Consider the following 20882-nt stretch of genomic DNA (forward strand, 5'->3'; position numbering starts at 1 on the left):
TGGATCAGCAGTTAGTCTGAGGAACTGACAGTCACGATGTGGACACACACACATAGACAAACAGTCCCAAGGCATACAGGTTTGAGTAGCCTATAATGTTTACCATAGGAGGTGTGTGCATGTCTGTGTGTGTGTGTGTAGGTGTTGGTGTGTGTGTGTATATGTGTGTGTATATATGTGTGTGCAGAATGGAATGGGAATGTGGTCCACACTTACTCTCTGTGAGATTTCTACTCTATAAAGCCATTGGGTTGTGTGACATACACCAATTTAGCCAACACACATTTATCTACATTTTAGAAATGCTTAGGCACTAAATGAAATCTGCAAAACAACCATTCTAGGAGATTCTAACGATTTAGTATAGAGAACTATAATTCCCATAATACCCCACTTCCCCACGACCATATTTAACCGGATGTTGATAATCGAGGTGTAAACAGAACTGACAGATCGTGTATGCGGTTTTATGAATAGAGTTGTCTCTAGAATGGAAAGAAGACACATTCAGTACATTAATGGATCGTTTAACAACGAACTGGTGTAAGTTCAAAATACCTTATATTAGTTTCCTTGACGTAGCAATGTCCCACAAAACTTGGTTTCTAGCTCGCTATCGTTAGCTTACGGGAAGCCAAGCCCAGCTAGCTGGACTAGCAAGCTAGCAAGCCAGCTAATGTTTTCATTTACCTGAAGAATGCACGGCTATCTTAGCTTAGCACCATCCCCATCACTGTAACTGGCTAGCTAATGAATGATAAACTTGCAATGATGATCATTGTCCTCTGAGCTTCATATTGCGGCTGTGTGTTTTCATAACGACCATGTTAGCAACTAGAGTTGTTGCAATGTCATGATGATTTTACCAGATGTACTTTGGGCGAAGGCCCATATGAGAACAAAGTACACAGCTGGTAACAGAAAAACAAAAACCTTCTGGTGTTTCTGCTCTTTACACTAAGACTAACGGGGAACGGGCTCGTTCTAGATCAAGCGAAACGTTATAATTGTATTTAGTAAAATAGCGTTTTACAGGATACAGGCTAATGCATGTGGTTGAATGAATGTGGTATACAGTATGGTTTGCTAAATTAGCTTGCCCGTTGTTCCTAATCGAGCTAGTGAGGGTTCAAATGGTGGAACATGTTGTACATGTTTGATCTAGCTGTGTTTGTGACTGGGTGCCTCAGACTCTCAGGGCACCAAGACTAATAAAGTCCTTGGTAGTCTGTCACTGAACTCAAGAGCTTGTAGTCCCCTCCCCAATCATACCCTTCCGTCATACCCTTAACGCCTGACTTGGGGCCTGGACAGAACTGTTTCTTCTAAATATACCCACTGAATGTCCTCCTTGCCTGAGCAAACGGCAACAAACAATTTTTTGCTGATGCCACAGTAACAACCTCAGGACCTTCAACCTCTTCAACAGTTGTGTGTCCTGGAGGAAACACTGGGGACACACCACTCGCCTTTTGACGAAGTGAAAGTTGAGTCTCAGCTCAGGCTTCCAGCTCAAGTCTTTGTGGAATGTGAGATTTCACATCGCCAGGCTGTGGAAAGCCATTTGGTACAAGAACGAGTCAAACACTAAAACCGCTCAGATACCCTGTCTGTCATTGTTCTCACTCCAATGCTTTTGTGTGTGTGTGTGTGTGTGCACATGTGTGTATTTGTTTCTAACCAACAGGTGATGTGTCTAACCCTCAGGTGATGCATGCAGCTGGGTTCCTACGCTGTGCCCTCTAGAGCAAGACCCTGCGAGCCAGACTGCTTCTCTCACTCCCCTCGCGCACCCCCACCCCTCCACCCCCACCGCGCCTGCCCTCTGACTTCCCCAGGCCCCCAGAGCCCCCTCCACCCCGCCACCCTCATCCCTCCCTGGACCTGGCACAGGAGGTCCCTATGCTAACCTTGCTCAGCATGTTCTACTACATCTGTCTGCGGCGTCGGTCCAGGAGCGGGACTCGCGGCGAGGCCCTGACCAGCCGGCGCGCCGTGGAGTCCGGCCAACGGGCGGTGCTGCCGGTCAGCGTGGAGGTGGACCAGTACGCCAAGGAGGTGCTGGACTTCAGCTCTCACTACGGCAGCGAGAACAGCATGTCCTACACCATGTGGAACCTGGCCGGCGTGCCCAACGTCTACCCCAGCTCGGGCGACTTCACCCAGACCGCCGTGTTCCGCGCCTACGGGAAGTGGTGGGAGCAGTGTGCCAGCGCGCCGCCCGCCTTCCGCCGCACCCCGCAGGGCTTCCACAGCCAGGACTTCCTGGAGCTGGCCTTCGAGGAGCCCGTGTACCCCACGGCCGTGGAGGTGCTGGAGACCTATCACCCTGGGGCCATCGTCCGGATCCTGGCCTGCTCCCTCAACCCCTTCTCCCAGAACCAGCCCTCCGATGTCAGGTAGGGCTACACAAGGGGGCCTGGGGGCTGGGAAGAGGAGGCGTGTGTGTCTGGGGTGGTGGACTTGGGATGAGGGAAAGTGTTTGTTGGATGGAGGGCATCAGCCCGGAAGTTGACAAGACAAAAGTGGCGGAGGGATCTGACGGAGGGCCCTGTCCCTGCCTCTGTCTCCCCTCCCAGGTGGGAGGTGCTGTGGTCAGGGGAGCCCACCAAGGTTCTCAGCCCCCAGGCGAGGCAGTTTTCCCCCAGCATCAAGCAGCTGAGCTTCCCCACCAACCTGCTGCGCCTGGAGGTCAACTCGTCCCTGCTGGGCTACTACACGGAGCTGGACGCCGTCATCCTCCGCGGCGTGAAGGAGAGGCCCATTCTGTCGCTCTACAAGATGCCCGTCATCGACATCGGCGACCTGAGCGACAGCGAGGATGAGCTGGCCGAGCTGGGGCCGTGCGGGCCGGGCGGAGACGGCAGGAACGAAAGCGGCAACGGCTACTTCGATAAGCTGCCCTATGAGGTCTGTGAAGCAGGGGCGCACACGCACACACATGTTAAGAAAGGGGTACTCGCACTGCAACACGCACAATCCCAAGCCTTTGTGCAACACACACTAACGCACACACTCATGAACAAACAGGTACTCGCACTCATGGCTGCAACATACACTTTCCCCAAATGGTTGTGAAACGCACACACACGCCCGCAACACACACACACACACACAAAGAGGCACTCAGACACTGTAGCTGCAGCTCATGGAGCTATCTGATCCCCTGCCTCCAAACCCAGTAATTTAGGTGCCACGGAGGCATGTCAGGTGGTGTGAGAGGAGCTGACTGCAGCAGCAGTCTGGATGTTCTCCCCCCCCCCCCCCCCGTATCTCCGCTCCAAACCGCTGTCACCCTCCTCACTCCTCACAGCCCACGCCCCTGTGTGTCTGAAACACAATACAGCTATTATCTGCCAGCTGATAGCCTGCTGAACACAGTGCACGCACGCACACATACTTACAGACACACACACACACGTACACAAATATTCATCTATTCTGTTTTTCTCTCTGTGAGGGCGGCACGTGTGCAGATTGCACAAACAGGCCGACTCACTTCTTCTCAGATCACGCTTTGTGTTTCAGATAAGCACTTCACTGGGTTACTCTAACCTGCCCTCCTCTCTCCCTTCTCCTCCCCTCCCTTCCCCTCTTCTCCCCCCCCCACCCATCATCTCCGTTCTTCCTCTCCACGCTTCTCCTACTCTCTCCTTTGTCTCCTGCTCTCTCCTCCTCTCCTCCTCTTGTTTCCTCTCCAGCTGATCCAGTTGATAGTGAGTCACCTGACCCTCCCAGACCTGGGTTGTCTTGCCCAGACGTGTAAGCTGCTGCACCAGCACTGCTCGGACCCGCTCCAGTACATCCAGTTGAGCCTGCAGCCTTACTGGGCCCGCCTGTCGGACGCCTCTCTGGACCACCTGCAGGCCCGCTGCGCCCTGCTACAGAGGCTCAACCTGTCCTGGACCGGCAACCGGGGAGCCCTCACCCTGACCGGCTTCAGCAGGTAGGCCCCTCTCACCCTGTCACCCTCTCACCCTGTCACCCTCTCACTCTCTCACCCTCTCACCCTGACCGGCTTCAGCAGGTAGGCCCCTGTCACCCTCTCACTCTCTCACCCTCTCACCCTGATTGGCTTCAGCAGGTAGGCCCCTCTCACCCTGTAACCCTCTCACTCTCTCACCCTCTCACCCTGACCGGCTTCAGCAAGTAGGCCCCTCTCATCCTGTCACCCTCTCACTCTCTCACCCTTTCACCCTGACCGGCTTCAGCAGGTAGGCCCCTCTCATCCTGTCACCCTCTCACTCTCTCACCCTTTCACCCTGACCGGCTTCAGCAGGTAGGCCCCTCTCACCCTGTCACCCTCTCACCCTAACCGGCTTCAGCAGGTAGGCCCCTGTCACCCTCTCACTCTCTCACCCTCTCACCCTGACTGGCTTCAGCAGGTAGGCCCCTCTCACCCTGTCACCCTCTCACTCTCTCACCCTCTCACCCTGACTGGCTTCAGCAGGGAGGCCCCTCTCACCCTGTCACCCTCTCACCCTCTCGCCCTGACTGGCTTCAGCAGGTACGCCCTCCTTCTATCTCCCTGTCACTCTTTCTCACCCTCTCTCTTTGACCGGCCCTCACCTTAATCCCCCCCTAAAGCCCACCCTAACTGACTCGCTTCAGGATGTATGAGGCCGTTCACACTACTAATACACATCCTTAATTCCTTCCCTCCTGTCCTGACCCCCAGCTTCCTGAAAGTCTGTGGCTCTGGCCTGGTGTCTCTGGAGCTGTCGTGTTGTCACTTCCTGTCGGAGGCGTGTCTGGAGGTGGTCGCTCAGGCTTGCCCCGCCCTCCAGGAGCTCAACCTGGCGTCCTGCGACCGGCTCCACCCCCAGGCCTTCACCCACATCTCCAAGCTTCCACAACTCCGTAGACTGGTGCTCTACCGCACCAAGATCGAGGTACGTTCCTCTACCAGGATAGAGGTAGGCAGTCTGCTCTACCAGACCCAGAAAGAGGTGCTTTCTGTGCTCAGGTGTGTATGGGTGAACCCAGAGCTCGGGTTTGTAGGGCTGAACCCGACAATGGGGTCCTGAGGTGCATAGCTGTTCAGGATCAAGCCTGTACCAAACCACAACTCTGACTATCTCCTCATGTCTCATTGTGTCTGCTGGCAGACAGCCTAGTGGTGTGTGGCGGGAGGTGTGTGTAGGGGAAGGCTGGTATTCTAACGGGCAGATGTGTGTGTGTGTGTGCGTGTGTGTGTTTGTGTGGCGTTGTAAGGCTTAGACGTGTGTGCGTGCGCGTGTGTGTGTGGCGTTGCGAGGCAGAGGGGTGTCAAATGTCAGTGGTTGTTTACCCCGTCAGACAGAGCAACTAGTGTCTGCAATGGCTCTACGTGTCGTGCTGTCATTAACCTGTCACCGGGCTAATTACAGCGCTCTCTCACTGTCATGGTGCCAGAGAGGAACCCTTCATAATCCACACCCTCCACACACACACGCTCGCACACACCCCCACACACACACACACACCCACCCCTGCCTCTACAGACTGCTGGATTGTGTCGTAGCTGCCCGAGCTCAAGAGAGCGGTGCAGACACAGACAGGGGCCCCTTCCCGGAGCTGAGGAAGGTGTTTAGAGTGAGGGGAGCTGGGTGACTGTTCTGTCCTATCAGGTGTCTTCACGCTGCCGGGGGGGAGAGGGCCAGAGCCAGGTGGTTTCGAGGGATATTAAATGACACGACAGTTGTGGCTCCCACACACACATTTTTTTGTCTCGATTTACTGCGTGTTTACAGAAATGACTGCATGCACCCGTTGAATTTTGAGCTGTTTACTGACTCCTCACCCCCCCCCCCCCGCCCCCCTTCCTCTCTTTCTGTCTGTTGTCGTCGCTGCTGCTGCTGCTGCTGTTGTTGTTGTTGTTGTTGTTGTTGTGGCTGCTGCTGCTGTAGCAAACTTCCTTGCTCAGCATTCTGACCTTCTGTGTGGAGCTGAGACACCTCAACCTGGGCAGCTGTGTGATGGTAAGAACACGCGCGCGCACACGCAAGCGCGCGCGGCACGCACACACACATGCTGTGTTCCTACCCCTCCCTCTGACCTCCCCTGTCCCACCCCTGCAGTTTGAGGACTCGCACACACAAACACCCAGACCGACAAACACACACACACCCACCCACAGTTCCTACCCCCCCCACCCCCCCGTCCCTTCTCACCTCCCTCATCCTGTCCCCCGAAAAAGCCAAGGACACACCAACACACACGCCCCCCCCCCCCCCAAACCGCCCTCTGACCTCCCCCCCTCCACCTGCCCCCCCCCCCCCCCCACGCAGATCGAGGACTACGACGCCGTGGCGAGCATGCTGGCGGCGCGCTGCCGCTCGCTGCGCTCCCTGGACCTGTGGCGCAGCCGGAGCCTGACGGAGCGCGGCCTGGCGGAGGTGACCTCGGGCTGCCGGCAGCTGGAGGAGCTGGACCTGGGCTGGTGCTCCACGCTGCAGAGCAGCTCGGGGTGTTTCCTCCACCTGGCCCGCGCCCTGCCCCGCCTGCGCAAGCTCTTCCTCACCGCCAACCGGACCGTGTGTGACTCGGACATAGAGGAGCTGGCGGCCAACTGCCCCGCCCTGCAGCACATCGACATACTGGGTGAGCACGCGCGCGAACCTCTGTTGACGCGGCGACTTGGCCCCGAGCTGTTGCTGAGGAGTGGTCCTGATTGGCTGTCGGGTGTTGGATTGACAGGTACGCGGATGGTGAGCCCCGCCTCCCTGAAGAAGCTGTTGGCCGCGTGTCCGAAGCTGCTCCTGTTGGACGTGTCCTTCTGCTCCCAGGTGGACGCCCGCGTGGTCCAGGAGCTCTCCGCCCTCTTCCCCCGCGTGGACATTAAGAAGAGCTTCACCCAGTGACGGCGCCTCCGAGGCGGGCCCTCTCGCCTGGTGGGACACCCAGAGATCCTGGGGGAGAGGGGAAGGGTGGGAGGTTGACACCAGAATGAGACCCACCTCCCCCACACACATACCCTCTCTCTGCCTTGGGGAAGAGGGCTCAGGGGCGGACCCTGTTGACGGAGGTCAGGTGGGAGTTTGATGGGAGATTTCGATCGGTGTGGTAGAGGTTGTAGTGCATTTCATAGAGGCATAGGTATTAGGTGTGTTTGATTCGAGGTTGGGGTGTGTTTTATTACCACACGGGGTTGGAACCCTGCCATGTCTGCGACATCTTCTGGAGTCACATTTCCACATCAGCCTCCAGCCTCAGTCTCAGGGGTTTTTATTGTATTGTTTTATTCTTTTAATTAAGTTTTTACTTTCGTTCAGGAGTCATTTAAATGGCCTTCTCTACACAAAGCCACAGTCTGATCATCTTTAACACCCACACACACACACACACATTGACAGGTCCCTCACTACATGGAGACAAACATTGATATTCGATGTTCAATATTGTAGTAGAATTTGTATGATTGTAAAAATGTTGTTGATATTCCTTAATTATTTATTGAATGATTTTGTATTAAATGAATCCACCTTTACAAGTAGTGCAAGTGCTTGAACAGCATTTACTTTACGCAAAAAAAACTTGAAGTTTCCTTTTAAGCACATGCTCGCAAGTGTGTGAAGTCTTTTTGTGCCTTATGCTTCTGGTTGAATGTTGTGTGTGTGTGTGTGTCTGTGGTTGTAGCTCGGTGCCCTGTTTTTCTTGCCCTTCACCAAAGTCACATAGTAAATGGTCCTCAGGACTTTAAACCAATGAAAATACTGATCAGCCATGTTGATTTACATATGCAAAAAAAACAAGAAATTAAAGAGAAATGACTGTAAATCTGTTTGAGATGTCTGGATGATGATTTTTTTCATTAAATGGCTGATCTGTTCAACTAGGTTATACGTTAGTTTTTTCTTCAATTTGATGTCATTTTATCATATGTTGTTATTTCCACTGCTCCTGTAACAGGTCATATTCCCTGGGTATAAATACTACTTGCTCTCTACCCTACAGTAGAGGGGAAGAAATGAGAGGAGAATGAGGACATGGAGGTCTTTCCCTTGTTTTAGAACAATTGAAGGCCATCAGTCAGTCAAGCCGAGGGAGCAGAATTAGCCATAACCCTTTACCGTTTACATCCCATTAATACCACAGAGAGGAGTGACAGTAGCTTGTCTGCCTAACGGCCTTTTAATGAATTGTTTATGCCTGGTTTAATGGCTTGTGCTGAGGCTCAGTAATGGGCCCTAATGACAGAGAAGCAGGCGGGTGCTGGTGAAGGATTCATTTGGACCGTCTCCCCATTGATTACTCTTCCTTCTCCTCCTCTACCAGTTCCTTTCCACCTCTTTCCCCTCCCACCCAATCTTTCTCCTTTCCCTCCTCCACCAGTTCTTCCAGGTCTTTAACTCAACACTCCTTCCCCTCTTCCTTTCACCACCACTATCTACGTTTTGTCAGGAAGACAAGCAGTGAAAATGTATTCCTGTTGATTCCTGCTCCCTTCCGCCATGGGCGACTTTCATCAGAGAAACCAGAACCATTAAAGACATATGGAGACGCTGAACCATTTAAAGGCTGATAATGTTTCTGAAGTGGCATTCGGAAGTCGAAGACGGCCTGGCTGAGGCGCGGGCAAAGTGTCACTTTAACAGGGCGAGCAATTAGCCCGAGTAATTACAGGCTGAAGGGGAGACACGTTTCGCCCCGCTGATCAGCGAAGTTCACGCAAAGTTATAATTAAACAATAACTCGTTTACAAATGAATGCACACAAACATTTGTGTACTTAAGTGCGTCGAGTATAATTAGGTTTGATGCGTCTGAGTGAGACTGAAGAACAACAATGTCAACCGATGGAATTATCTGAGCTCGTGAGCACGTATCACTGCATTCGGTCAGAGAGAGAGAGAGAGAGAGAGACAGAGAGAGAGAGCGACAGCGAGAGAGAGAGCGAGAGAGAGAGAGAGAGAGAGAGAGAGAGAGAGAGAGAGAGAGAGAGAGAGAGAGAGAGAGAGAGAGAGAGAGAGAGAGAGAGAGAGAGAGAACGTGGAGCTATTAAATAATTTGTCAATAAGAAATGTGGACACACCCTACTAGACAAGTTAACTGTCATGGTCCGCGCTTTCAAGTTGTTATATTACAATTCGGAAACAAGATCAAATCATGTTTCCGCTGGTGATAAACTATGTTTTCTCTTTTAGTTAGGGCTGTCTCTGCGCACTGCTTATCTTTCCCCTTCCATCCTAAGCGCGTTACTCTCCAATTCCAATTTAGTGGAATTTGAGGGGCTTACCATGGTATGAAACACAAATGTGTCGTTTATTTTATCCCGAAAAAAATCACTAATTTTACCAAAATGCAGCTGACAGGACCATGGCGTAACGTTGACGTGGATTCCGCCAGATGGCGGCAGAGGACCTGTTTTATCAGCACCAGCGAGGCTCTGCGAGTCTCGTGAGAAATCTCTGTAAGTCACGGCAAAATAACTACAAATGTAATCAAAGTGGTGCAGTATTAATTGCATCTGCAAGTGAGCAGATGAAGTGCACGCGACCGTACTTTTCTGATTATGAAACGTTGCAGTTCACAGCTCGTGTAACATCCAAAGGGGTGCACGGGCCACATCCTAATGGAAACGCCAAGTCATATACTGCCTCGTTAGGACCCATGAATATTAGTTCCTCTAAACGCATATTGATAGCTAGGCCTATATATCAGGCAACTGATGCTCTTTTTAGATAGCCTATCTAACCCACTACTAGCCAATTAGGCTAGACCTACTGAAGATTAGAAATGTATGAATGTAGCCTATGCTTAAACATGATGATAAAGTTTTAGCCTACTAATTGCCGAATGACAAACTAGCACCTGTTTGGTTTTCTAATTTTCCTAATGTTCCTTTCCAAGCCAATGTGTTTAGGATAGACTACAAAAACGCACATCTCAATTTGTAGGCCTACTGTTGTATTCACAAAATATAGCTTGCTGAAGGACATCTGATGGTGTGGATTAGGCTACACAACACATCACATTCTGGACGCCTAAACTTTAGACGAGTTGGAGTTAACCCGACCGAGCGGATGCACACTAGGCCTGTAGCCTCCGATATTCAGACCAGACCACTAACACACAAGGTTGAAACATAAGTATGTCGGATAATGTGCCGGTGATTACTCCAATAAAATTCTTTATTTCGACGTAGAGTACAATGTGGTCTAACGACTGTCAGACGAAAGTCGTAACTACGACCATCCCTGTTTTACTTCAGCAGAGACCTGCCTTGTAGTGTGTAAGCTTTATGCTGGGTGTGGATCATGCAGTCTTCGATCCCTGATCCGTCATCGCGGGGGTGACATTGCAGTTCAGACACTGCGTGGTTTTGATATATCCGTCAGAGAACGCTTGTTTGGCCTCTGGGGTCCCGCCAGTTGTGCCCAGCAGAGTGTAGTTGAATCGTATCCGAATTGATTTATTGACCGTTGTGTCGACGTTAGCCTGGGCCAAGTTTGGAGCGATGCCTCTGCGGCCCCGAAGCGCACGGGACAGAAGGCTTTGATTGACAGTATACAGACAGGTGGAGCAGGCCGCGAGCCCTGCAGCCTCCTGTTCCGTTGTCACTCTGTCCCCATCATTCACGTGACCTCTGTGACACGTGAACGTTCAATTGTGAGAAGACAAAAAAAAGCATAGCAAACACAGATTAATGTGGTGGGTATAATATCAAACAATGCAATCAGCTGTGTGTCTTTCAAAGCGCTCTGAATAAAAATTCATAGAATCTCGACGTTGAAAAAAGTATTTTAATATCAACCCCCTTATTTAAAAATGTGCAAGTCTTTGTTCATAATACCAAGTGATGAAATACCTAAACATATTTCTATCACCATCTCTGCGCGTCTTGACTGAGCCCATGGTTCACTCAGACCAGAAAATGTGACAAACAAAATACAAAATCATAATAATAAAAAAATAAGTACATGAAAAGAAATGACATCAAATCATATCATCCCACTTCTTGATTTTAAATGAATTGTAGGATTGACGGATTACTTAAAGCTACAGGAGATTCTCCAAGTCATGACCGACGTTTCTGACGTTTCTTTTCTCCCAAAGAAAGACTGAAAAGGTTGCTTCGGAGAGAGGTCACGTGTCCCTGGATATTATTTTGCATTAAATAAAGCAAAGCTACAAACAATTCAAACGGTTATCAGAAAATATGTATATACACTTAGCAGTGACGGTGATCGTTATGACAATTCGCTGAAGAAGAAAAAAGATGTTCCTCAATAGCCTTCTCCATGCCACTGTGGTTTATCTCTCGTAGGCTACTTTGTATCATTTACATCTTTGTATCATAATAAATTAGAACCTCGATTACAAGACACCCAATCAAATCTGGGATAGATCAGCCATACCAAAAACAAGGTTGGAAGATGGCCAAAGGACAAAAATAAACAAACTTATAATTCAGCCAATAATATTGAAACTAATAATAATAATGACGTTTCGGAGGTTTAGAAACATTTGTTTATATTAATCAATAAATGATATCTGAATATCTTTTTCCTTTTTAAAGGAATTTAAAAACATATATATCTTTTAAATAGAATATATTGCAGCGAAAATATCGCCTCTCTGCCAATATGGTATGATTCATAGTTTAGTGGCCAATCATTTAAAACACAATTACCAAATTAATCTCAATTCGTATTTAAAGCACATGTTTGATTGTAATTATAATGACAGTGACCCTATCACTGTAAAAGCGAATTAAAATATCGAGGCCTATGAAAAACAATTCATGAACAAAATGTAGCCTGTACATGTATATGCAAAACATTAGGCTGCACTGTAAACAATAATAATGCCAGTGACAAATAACTTTAAATAGAAACATAAGAAATATAATAATATTGTGCCAAATCATTTGGAATAAAAAAATAAACTGCTATAGCTTGTTCTGTTTAAAACATTGAAAGAAAAAAGTGCCCCAGTGAGAATAAGCCATGATGTCATGTTTTACATTATATACAAAATAGTTCACAATGTTCTGTGGAACTTGCTGTATTTCTTTTTGAGAAAAGTGCCAGGTTTTCGTCGCCACGTAGCCCTTCCGTGACCTGCCTGCATGGCGCGAGGCTCACTGTTGGCAGCCTTTTGTGTTTAGAACTGCACGTGCTCCTATATCACTGCAAGAGAGGAGGTTGATGGTCCAGAATATAAAAACTCCCTACAGCCAAACGAAATTATTCTAGTTTAGTATAGCTGCGTTTAATATTGGCTTAATAATAATTATAACAATAATAATTATAATAACAACAACAACAATAATAATAATAATAATAACAATCACATAATAATAACGTAGGCCTATCGCGCAATAATTGATCATAATAAAGGGCTAACTAGCAGCTACCTTATAATTAAATGGAACACCCAACAACAATGCTGAATGTCAAACATAACTGGGTGATAAATGGCAGTGCTGAGTGTTTGGGACAGCTGGAGTTACAGGTCTATAGGGCTCTCTGCAGGATGCACACGTCCAGAACACAACTGGAATTGGGGATCACCCTTACAGATTCAAAACACTAGAAAAGTCGACAATGTAAACCGTCAAGTTAAGAAGCTAGTTTTGAATCAGGATTCCCTTCAGGTCAAGTGTTTTTTTCCAATCCACAATAGGGCTACACCTAAAAACTGCGTCGAATCACATAGGCATATCCTCGAAAACAGAGCCTACAATGCTCTCTTACAGCTCGTGAAGAAGCTCGTAATCTCCATTGCTATTCAGTTTTCAACGATATTCAAAGCAGATCTTGTGTGAGAACTCTCTTACTCTCCTCTCTGTCAACTATAAAACACCCTCTATCAATATAGTCCAGTGGTTTATATATAATGTTCAGGATAAATAAAAACAGCTGTTCATTGGACCGGCGTTTGGACTCCGTGATGTGGTGGCGTGTCCCCGTACACATCTTCGGTCCCGGGGAGCGGTCCACCGGGAGGAGTCATCCGTTTCTCCTTCTGTCTCCGGTTACAGAACCAAACCCTGACCACCTCCTTCTCCAGCTGCAGGCTGTCCGCCAAGGACGTAATCTCTGAGGCCGCGGGTTTTGGGCACTTTAAGAAATGACTCTCCAAAGCCCCTTTTACGCTTACCTCGATGGAGGTCCGTTTTTTCCTTTTCCTTCCTTGGGCAGCAATTTTATCCAAGCTAGTGGGACTGCCCGAGGTCGAGTCCGCCTCCTCCAGCCACTTGTTCAACAGAGGCTTCAGCTTGCACATGTTCTTGAAGCTGAGCTGCAGGGCCTCAAACCTACAGATGGTGGTCTGGGAGAACACGTTTCCATAGAGCGTCCCCAGGGCGAGACCCACGTCTGCCTGCGTGAAGCCCAGCTTGATCCTCCGTTGTTTAAACTGCTTGGCGAACTGCTCCAAATCATCGGAGGTCGGCGTGTCTTCGTCCGAGTGGTCATGATGGTTTTGCTGGTGCTGCTGGGACGGCGGGTGTCCGTGGTCGCTGAGATGCGGGCTGTGATGCTCCTCGTGTGCGTCTCTCAGGTTGTGGTGGTGCATTCCCTGTCCGCTACCGGGAATCAGTCCGTTCACACCAAACCCGGGCTGAGAATAAATCAGACCCTGTCCGTTTGAAGTTGCCATGGTCGGTATGTGAGCCGCGGTGGTTGTCCTCCAGGCTCGGGCGTCGTGGTGGTTCCCGTGCGGCGCATGCACCAGGTGTGGTGGACGCTGCTGGTGCTGGAGGTTGGGGGAGTTGTGCATGTCGTCCCTCGTGCCCTGCACCGAGGGCTTGATGTCCTGCTCGCCAAGGGGACTGCTCGACCACGGGGCGCCCTCCCCGTGAGACAGCGCTGTTATCCACTGGTGCGCGTGGCTGAGCGGGTGACTGTTGCTCTGCAGTGAGTAGTCGTTCTGCAACAGGGTCTGCGCGTCCCTGTACGGCGTGCCTTGCTGCATGTTTCCGGGCTCCGAGTGCACAACGGAGGCGCTGGAGGTGAGGATGCTGTAGTGGTTAGATGCTGTGGTCGCCATGTCTCTCAGAGCAGGACTGATAGCTCTTATTAAAGAAACCTTGCATTTGACAGTTACTCCGCTCGCTGCCACAGGCGTCTCCCAGGCTCTGTGCCAAGTGGACGCAGCGACACGCACCTGGAGCTCGCCTGGCCCGGCCGCTTATTGGCTACACGCGGCTGATGGACGTGGTTGCCAAGGGCAACGGCCTGTTCATTGGTTGGCTGGGAGTCTCATCAAACACTACCCCCCTCTCTGGGAGAGCAGCGAGTTCTGCGGCACCTCTGGACGTGCGAGACTGGGTACTGCATGGGAAATAGCGCGCCGATCTGGAGATTCTCAATGGAACAATAAGGAATAGTTCTGCCATTCTCGCAGGTGATAGATATCCTGTCCAAGGCCTTCTAGTAAAACGAATATTATGAATAGTATAATGAGTAAAGTATTGGATATATGCTTTTAATGCAACAGTCTAAATAGCTCACTGATTTCAAGTAAGTGAATTCAATTGTTTAAATGTAAGTATACATGCATTTCGTATTAAATAACATTTGTACGCATTAAATGTGTTGGCAATCTCATGTGCAATCTTGACTTTGTGACGATCATTGCATTTTCTGAAAGTTTTGGAAAACTTAATAATTGTTCTTTTGAAATACGTTAGTGAACTGAATGTGTGCCAAAGTTGGGGTGGCAGTGTGTGATATGCCAAATTAATAGTTAAACATTAATCTCTGCTTCTTGCCTAAATAGGCCTAGGCCTAGGCTTTACATGAGAAAACATTATTTTCATTTTTAAATTGACTAAAAGTATTATACGGTTTTGCATTAGTCACACAGTAAAAGAACACCCCACAATGATCTTCATCCAAATTGAATCAAATTGGAGGTAGACTTCTATGAAACAACAAGCTGGTATATTTGATCAGGTTAGAGGTGCCGTTGGTTGGATCGTGTCCGGGGCAGGTGCACCTATGTGAAGTGAATGAAAAGTAATGGGGTGTGTGTGACAACCTTAATGTGATGGCCTCACTGACGGTTCAACCACCATGATGATGATGTCATTGTGGTTTTAGGAACTCACTCCCTCTCTCTCTTTCCTCCTTTTTTCTGTCTTCCATGTGTGTGTGTGTGTGTGTGTGTGTGTGTGTGTGTGTGTGTGTGTGTGTGTGTGCGCGCGCGCACACGTGTGTGTGTGTGTGTGTGAATGTAAACTAAATTGAATTCAGACATAGGCCACAGTAATTCAATTCAATCCGAATCACAGGGTGAGGTGGAATTAGGTATGCAGTCCATGTTGTGTGACCAATATTAAACTAGGAATATGATGCTTCTTACCAGTCATTAAAATATAGCAGGCCACTGGCAGCCTATCAGCCTGAAAGCACCCGGGACAGACGTGCGCAAGCGGCTTAGCGCTTCAGTCCAGGGCTGGAGCGCAGGTGTCAGGCCCGTCACAGCTGCCGTCCCTTAGTGTCCTGTGTGTGTGTGTGTGTGTGTGTGTGTGTGTGTGTGTGTGATAGGGCAAGGGCATTGTCCGCAGAGGGACATTCTTGCCCAGCCGCTGCTGGTTGCCATAGAGAGAAGTAAAAGAAACAACAGAGCTCGCGCCGCAGCTACTTTCGCCCCCACTTCGTGACTATCTAAAGGCCTATTTAGAGTGGAGGGCCCCTCCGCGCGAACAAAGGGTACAGGGGAGGGGTTGGGGAGAGCGGGAATGGGGGAGAGGGACAGTTGGGGAGAAAGATGCAGTAACATGGGGAGAAGATAGACAGAGTGTAACCTACTTCTTTAGTCTCAGACGTCTAACAGAGAGTGAAGACAACATCAAAAAGATTCGAAGATGCAGATTCGACCCAACTTTGCGAAAGCATATGGCTCTTTAACTATCTGACTCCTTGTTGTACACAACATTGAGTTTTCATTAGAGTACATGAACAACAGCTGGCAATTACAGCCAGAAAAGTATTGATCATAGAACTATATGTCACTCAAAAAAAGTGTTCAATAAACTATTGAGAAACGACCATTAAATCGAAAAAGAAAACACCTAGGCCACACAAAATGTATATAAGCTATAGGCTAACATACACAAACAATACAACGAAAATAAACAACTGACTACTTGAACAACTGTTGTCCCCACAGGGGAAGGTGTTTGACTGGATAGTCATACTATAAATTTGCCGAATCAGGTCAGGTTAGCCTACTGCAAATAAGAAACTTATTGATTACAATGACTTGTTCCTCTGTGGTCTTCTGCACATGCAGCCAAACTATTTAAACTATTATACGCTTAGTAACAATAAAGTGGCGTATTAGGTTATCCTCTTTCCGTGGACACAAAGAGAATAATATGCTATTTTATTAATCATTTTACTGTAGGGTATGTCTTTGAGGTTACATTGCAGTGGAGGATTAGAGTCCAATGAGAAGAAGTTTAAAGGCACGGCTCAGTAATTCATTCTCGCAATATTGAACATCATTGTGGCGTAACACTGAAATCATCCAAATGAAAAGAACATTTGCTGTAATTAGGGCTGTAATTCGAGGAATTACCACATCGCCACACAGTCTTAAACAGTCGTGTTGGGAGAAACGCAAAGCACATTATTTTAATGGTGTAATATGCAAACTATGGGTCGTTCAATTACATGGCTTAACAACGCATAAATGATGCGAGTCTTGTTATTTGGACTGTGGGGTCCCTGCTAATTCATTTGGAAGGGCCAACGTGCTCTCCCCTACAGAAACGTCTATTTTGAGCGCCAAGAACCGCTGCCAAACTACATTTAAGGGAATAAAAATTAACGACGAAGAATCTAAGCGTTAAATTAACAGTAATTATATGACCCGCATGCTGTAAAGATTCAATTTTTAACGGTCTAATTAGGTAACTGTCGCCCCATACATCAGCTCATGTCCCCCTGCGAATTTCGTTCATGTTCAAATGCTGTAGGGAAAAAGAATTAGGTTCTTAGATACGCTCCATGTAATGAAAAATCAAACAACAAACGTTATGTGATGTTCGAAAAAATCTCTGATTGTTTCATTGTTATATACTCAACTGATTGCATGACAGAAACATTTAACTGTAGTCTGGGATAACTAGAGCCATGAGCTCATTACCTGCACACACGCACACGCACACACATACACACACTCACTCACTCACTCACTCACTCACTCACACACACACACACAGACACACACACACACACACACACAAAACACAAGGCCACCCCAGGTCAGGCTAGGACTCTCGAGCACTGGCCTTGTGGTGAAATCGGCAACCACCACCCAACCAACAGGACTACAAGCAACATCCCATATCAGAACAAGACGAGCAGGCTGTCTCTCTAGATGTAGACCTCTGTGTGATGCAACAAAAAAAAAGTCCTGTTCCCTGAGAAAAGGAGTTTGACAGACTGTGTGAGTTTGAGAATGACCGAGAGGGAGAGAGAGCGAGAGAAAGAGCGAGTGGGAGAGAGAGGGAGAGAGAGAAAGAGTTTCGGAGAGGAGAGGGAGTGCTCTGATTGTGTGTATTGTGTGCGGGACACTGCAGCGAGCCTGAGAGGGTGTGTGTGACGTGACCCCCTCCGCGGTGCAGTGTGATCTGAGCAGGCTCTCAGGGGCTATGGACCAATGCAATTAGACTCTCAAAGACCTGCTTAAAACTGCACCCCTACCAACGCGCAGCCCTGGGGGAGGGGGCGTCGGAGAGAGGGAGAGGACGAGGGGGTGGGGTGGGGGGGGAGGGTCTATTGTGGTGGAGGGTGAGAGAAGATTGAGGGACCCCCCGAATAAAAAAGAGAAAGAGAGGGGACGGGGGTACTGCACTGCTCTCTATTCTGACAACCTGAAGAGACGGGCGGGTCATGGAGCACAGACAAGAGGAGAGAGATGGAATGACACGGGATGGCACGAAGACAGGACCGGGCCGTGGTCAGAGTGAAGACGGCTCTCTGGGACGGGCCACGAGGAGAGATCGAGTTCATCCGAATGACAGCCTGGACACGATGTCCACATTAGCCTCGTCACGTCTCCCTGCATGTCTAACCGCTAACCCGGCCGGCCACTCCTTTTCCACGCAGACACGGGGATCAACAAGTGACTCACACCTCATAAAGCTTGGCTGTGGAGCGAGGGAGGGAGAGATGGAGAGAGAGAGGCGGAGAGAAGAAGAGATGGAGCAGGAGAGAGAAGGGCAGAAGAAGGAGAGAAAGACGAAGAAAGCGGGAGAGCGATGGAGAGGGAAGGAGAGAGCAGGGCGATCAGTGATCTGCTGGCTGGCTGTCATCTGATCTCCCTCCCCAGGCTGCGTTTACAGCAGATTACCCTGCTAAGTCTGATAACCCCCCCTGGAAGACAACAGAGAATCTGGCACATGAACACCTGTATCAGCACTCAATGGCGGGCACAGATTACGAAGGTAATCCACACAGCCAGTGCTGTGATGCCAGGGCTGGCAGCCTGGTGTGCCAAGCAGCATAATGAATACTATTATTTCAGTCCGTTCCCACACGTGTGAAACTGGCACCGATCTTGGTCCCTCCTGACCAGTTTTATCACAAGTGCTTTTCAAGAATTTCCACAGAACTAGTCAAGCTTGTTTTTGCCTGTTTTTGTCTGCTAACTTGTGGCATTGTGTATGTGTGTGTGTGTGTGTGTGTGTGTGTGTGAAATAGTGAAAGAGAGAGAAAGTATAAAATGCAAATAAACCTGAATGTTTTTCAAGAAAATAATCAGACACATTTCTGTCCATATTATTTTTGGGGGGTCCTTAACCATGCACATCTTAACACATGAAGAGAACACAGGGTCTTCTCATCTCCACAGTGACGTTTCACACCAACAGCCATGTTTCTGAGCCCAGACAGCTTAATGGACTGGGAACTGGGAGCTCACGCTGATATTACTTGGATTTTGTCATGATCTGAAATTAATTTGAGGATGGAGAGAAATTAGGCTGCTGAAATCTAACGAGGTGTTTGTCCAACTCAATGAGGAGTGACCAGGATGGGCAACAGGGGGCTAATTGAACTCTGAACTAAGCAAACATACACTTCATAAAACCTCCCCCCCAGGAGACAGAGAGATGGGTGGGGGGAGGGCTGGGGGGAGGGCTGGGGGAGGGCTGGGGGGAGGGCTGGGGGGAGGGCTGGGGGGAGGGCTGGGGGGAGGGCTGGGGGAGGGCTGGGGGAGGGCTGGGGGAGAACCAGGACAGTCAATGTTGTTGTAAGTATTTTTTTAATATGCATTTGTACCCACGAGAGGCAGTCTTCACAGACAGGGTCAAACACAAAGCTGTGTGTTGCAGGTCACCAGGAGTGGGTGGGGGGTGCAGTGAGGATGGGGGCGAGGTGTAGGCCCCCTGCTGCTTGGTGTTGTTTGTCTGGTCTGCACTGGGACATCTTGCTGAAGAAGCTTTCGACCTCCACGGGTTACCAGGTTAAGTGAAGGTTAAACGAAAACGAAAAACACCCCTGCCTCCACAATCTCACCCCTTCTCTCCCTCCTCTTCCTCTCCTTGCTTCTCTTTCCCCTCCTGCCTCCATTGTTACCTATTCTCTCATCTAGCCCCACCCACTGATCTAGCCCCTCCCCTCTGTTGGCATGGAGGAGTGTCCTCAGCCATCTCCCAGGCGACGCCATCAAGGAAGATGATTCCTGTCATCGAGGTTCAGGTTCCTGTCCGGCGGTGGTGCCGACCCAAAGGCTCCTCCCACTCCATCTTGCATGCTGTGTACATCATCCAGAGGCTCCTCCCCTCCAGGTAGCCCCGCCCGCCAGAAGTTCCTCAGAGCAACATCTTCCTGAAACAGGGATTGGATGGATCCTACATGAGTCTGTCTCTGCTTGTCTCAGAACCACTTGAGACTACACCAACATACACACACTCTCTCTCACACACACACTCTCACACTCTTACACACACACACACACACACACACACAGACACACACAGACTAGGACAGCAGGACCTTGGTGGAGTAGTTGGGAGAAGCAGCCTGGTACGGTCTCCAGTGTTTCTCCAGCCGGTCTCTCAGAGTGTTCCACAGCTGCCTCAGCTGGTCCCCCAGCTCGGCCCCGTCTGTGTCATCCATCTCCTCGTTCCTGAAGGACACCAGCGGCCCTGACGCCAGCCCGTGGCCCTGGGGACAGGAAGACTCTCAACTCTGAGACCCATGGCTACGTTGGCGGTGGAGGATTGTAGACGCTCATTCGCTCTCTCTGTCTCTCGCTGTCTCTCTCTGTCTCTCTTTCTCTCTCTCTCGTTCTCTGTCTTGCCATCGCTATCTGCTATACACACACACGTTTGTCTTCTCTCTCTCTCTCTCTCCCTCTCTTAGACACACTCACTCCTCAGCCTGAGAGCCATTCTTCAGCATGTCAGAGTCAGCGATGCCTGGGCCGCACTACACCTGAGCTTGATCAATGCACATTTGTCCAGAGGGGGAAATTGAAATCCATAGGAAATTAGGCACCATGGGTGATTTATAGGAACACTCAATCACAGTCTGTGTGAGTGTGTGTGTACTGTACGTGTGTAATGTATACATTTGTGTGTGTGTGTGGGAGGGCCTATACCTTTCGATGGCGAGGGGCAGGAATATCGGCTGTGCCCACCTTCCTGCGTCTCTCATGCGCATATGCCCACTGGACCAGGTCTTGAGGAGGTGCTCTGTTCCGGACCAACACCCCCCTTTGGGAAACAGGATGGTACGCTCCCATGGAGACCACACCAGGCTGAGGCTCTACCACAGATGTGGGGGGATGGGGGGAGGGGAGGATTATACTATGTACGTGTGTAGTATACAGACATTCCTGTCTGGGTGTCACACAAGCATCCAAACATACACCACGCGCACACACTGCAGTTTCTCATCCTCATAGCAGCTCACAGGTAGGAAGCCTTTAACAGCC

General features: G+C 49.4%; 3 protein-coding genes across 4 annotated transcripts in view; 1 reads left to right on the forward strand and 2 right to left on the reverse strand.

Moving 5' to 3' along the window:
* Positions 1 to 422: 422 nt before the first annotated feature.
* On the forward strand, positions 423 to 7813 carry fbxl4 (F-box and leucine-rich repeat protein 4). Of its 2 annotated transcripts, none has more exons than XM_084707466.1 (8): positions 423 to 543; positions 1956 to 2399; positions 2580 to 2910; positions 3702 to 3946; positions 4679 to 4892; positions 5889 to 5960; positions 6270 to 6582; positions 6679 to 7813. In XM_084707466.1, the coding sequence occupies exons 1-8, from the start codon at positions 470 to 472 to the stop codon at positions 6840 to 6842; spliced, it is 1857 nt and encodes a 618-aa protein (XP_084563592.1). In that variant the 5' UTR covers positions 423 to 469; the 3' UTR covers positions 6843 to 7813. The 2 variants fall into 2 exon arrangements, with proteins under 2 accessions (XP_084563592.1, XP_084563602.1); XM_084707476.1 differs by having other exon boundaries at positions 429 to 543; positions 1708 to 2399.
* Positions 7814 to 12848: 5035 nt separating this feature from the next.
* Positions 12849 to 14078, reverse strand: pou3f2b (POU class 3 homeobox 2b). The gene has a single exon (XM_084669999.1). The coding sequence runs from the start codon at positions 13974 to 13976 to the stop codon at positions 12849 to 12851; it is 1128 nt and encodes a 375-aa protein (XP_084526125.1). The 5' UTR covers positions 13977 to 14078.
* A 1674-nt stretch (positions 14079 to 15752) lies between these two features.
* Positions 15753 to 20882, reverse strand: part of LOC146300916 (proprotein convertase subtilisin/kexin type 4-like) — a 53150-nt gene continuing 48020 nt past the window's right edge. The window contains exons 18-23 of the mRNA XM_084669134.1: positions 20547 to 20713; positions 19940 to 20110; positions 19668 to 19771; positions 19281 to 19390; positions 16809 to 16871; positions 15753 to 15760 (exon numbers count right to left, since the gene is read on the reverse strand). Of these exons, the coding sequence (XP_084525260.1) occupies positions 15753 to 15760; positions 16809 to 16871; positions 19281 to 19390; positions 19668 to 19771; positions 19940 to 20110; positions 20547 to 20713 (623 nt within the window). The remainder of the gene's footprint in view (positions 15761 to 16808; positions 16872 to 19280; positions 19391 to 19667; positions 19772 to 19939; positions 20111 to 20546; positions 20714 to 20882) is intronic.

This window comes from Hypomesus nipponensis, chromosome 2 (genome assembly GCF_054491055.1).
Source record: "Hypomesus nipponensis isolate SF chromosome 2, ASM5449105v1, whole genome shotgun sequence".
NCBI lineage: Eukaryota > Metazoa > Chordata > Actinopteri > Osmeriformes > Osmeridae > Hypomesus > Hypomesus nipponensis.

Coding starts and splice junctions, on each gene's coding strand:
- fbxl4 (XM_084707466.1), top strand. CDS start 470: ATGAATAGAGTTGTCTCTAGAATGGAAAGAAGACACATTCAGTACATT. Junction 544..1,955: donor TCGTTTAACAACGAACTGGT/GTAAGTTCAAAA, acceptor GCGTCGGTCCAG/GAGCGGGACTCGCGGCGAGG. Junction 2,911..3,701: donor TCGATAAGCTGCCCTATGAG/GTCTGTGAAGCA, acceptor TTTCCTCTCCAG/CTGATCCAGTTGATAGTGAG.
- pou3f2b (XM_084669999.1), bottom strand. CDS start 13,976: ATGGCGACCACAGCATCTAACCACTACAGCATCCTCACCTCCAGCGCC.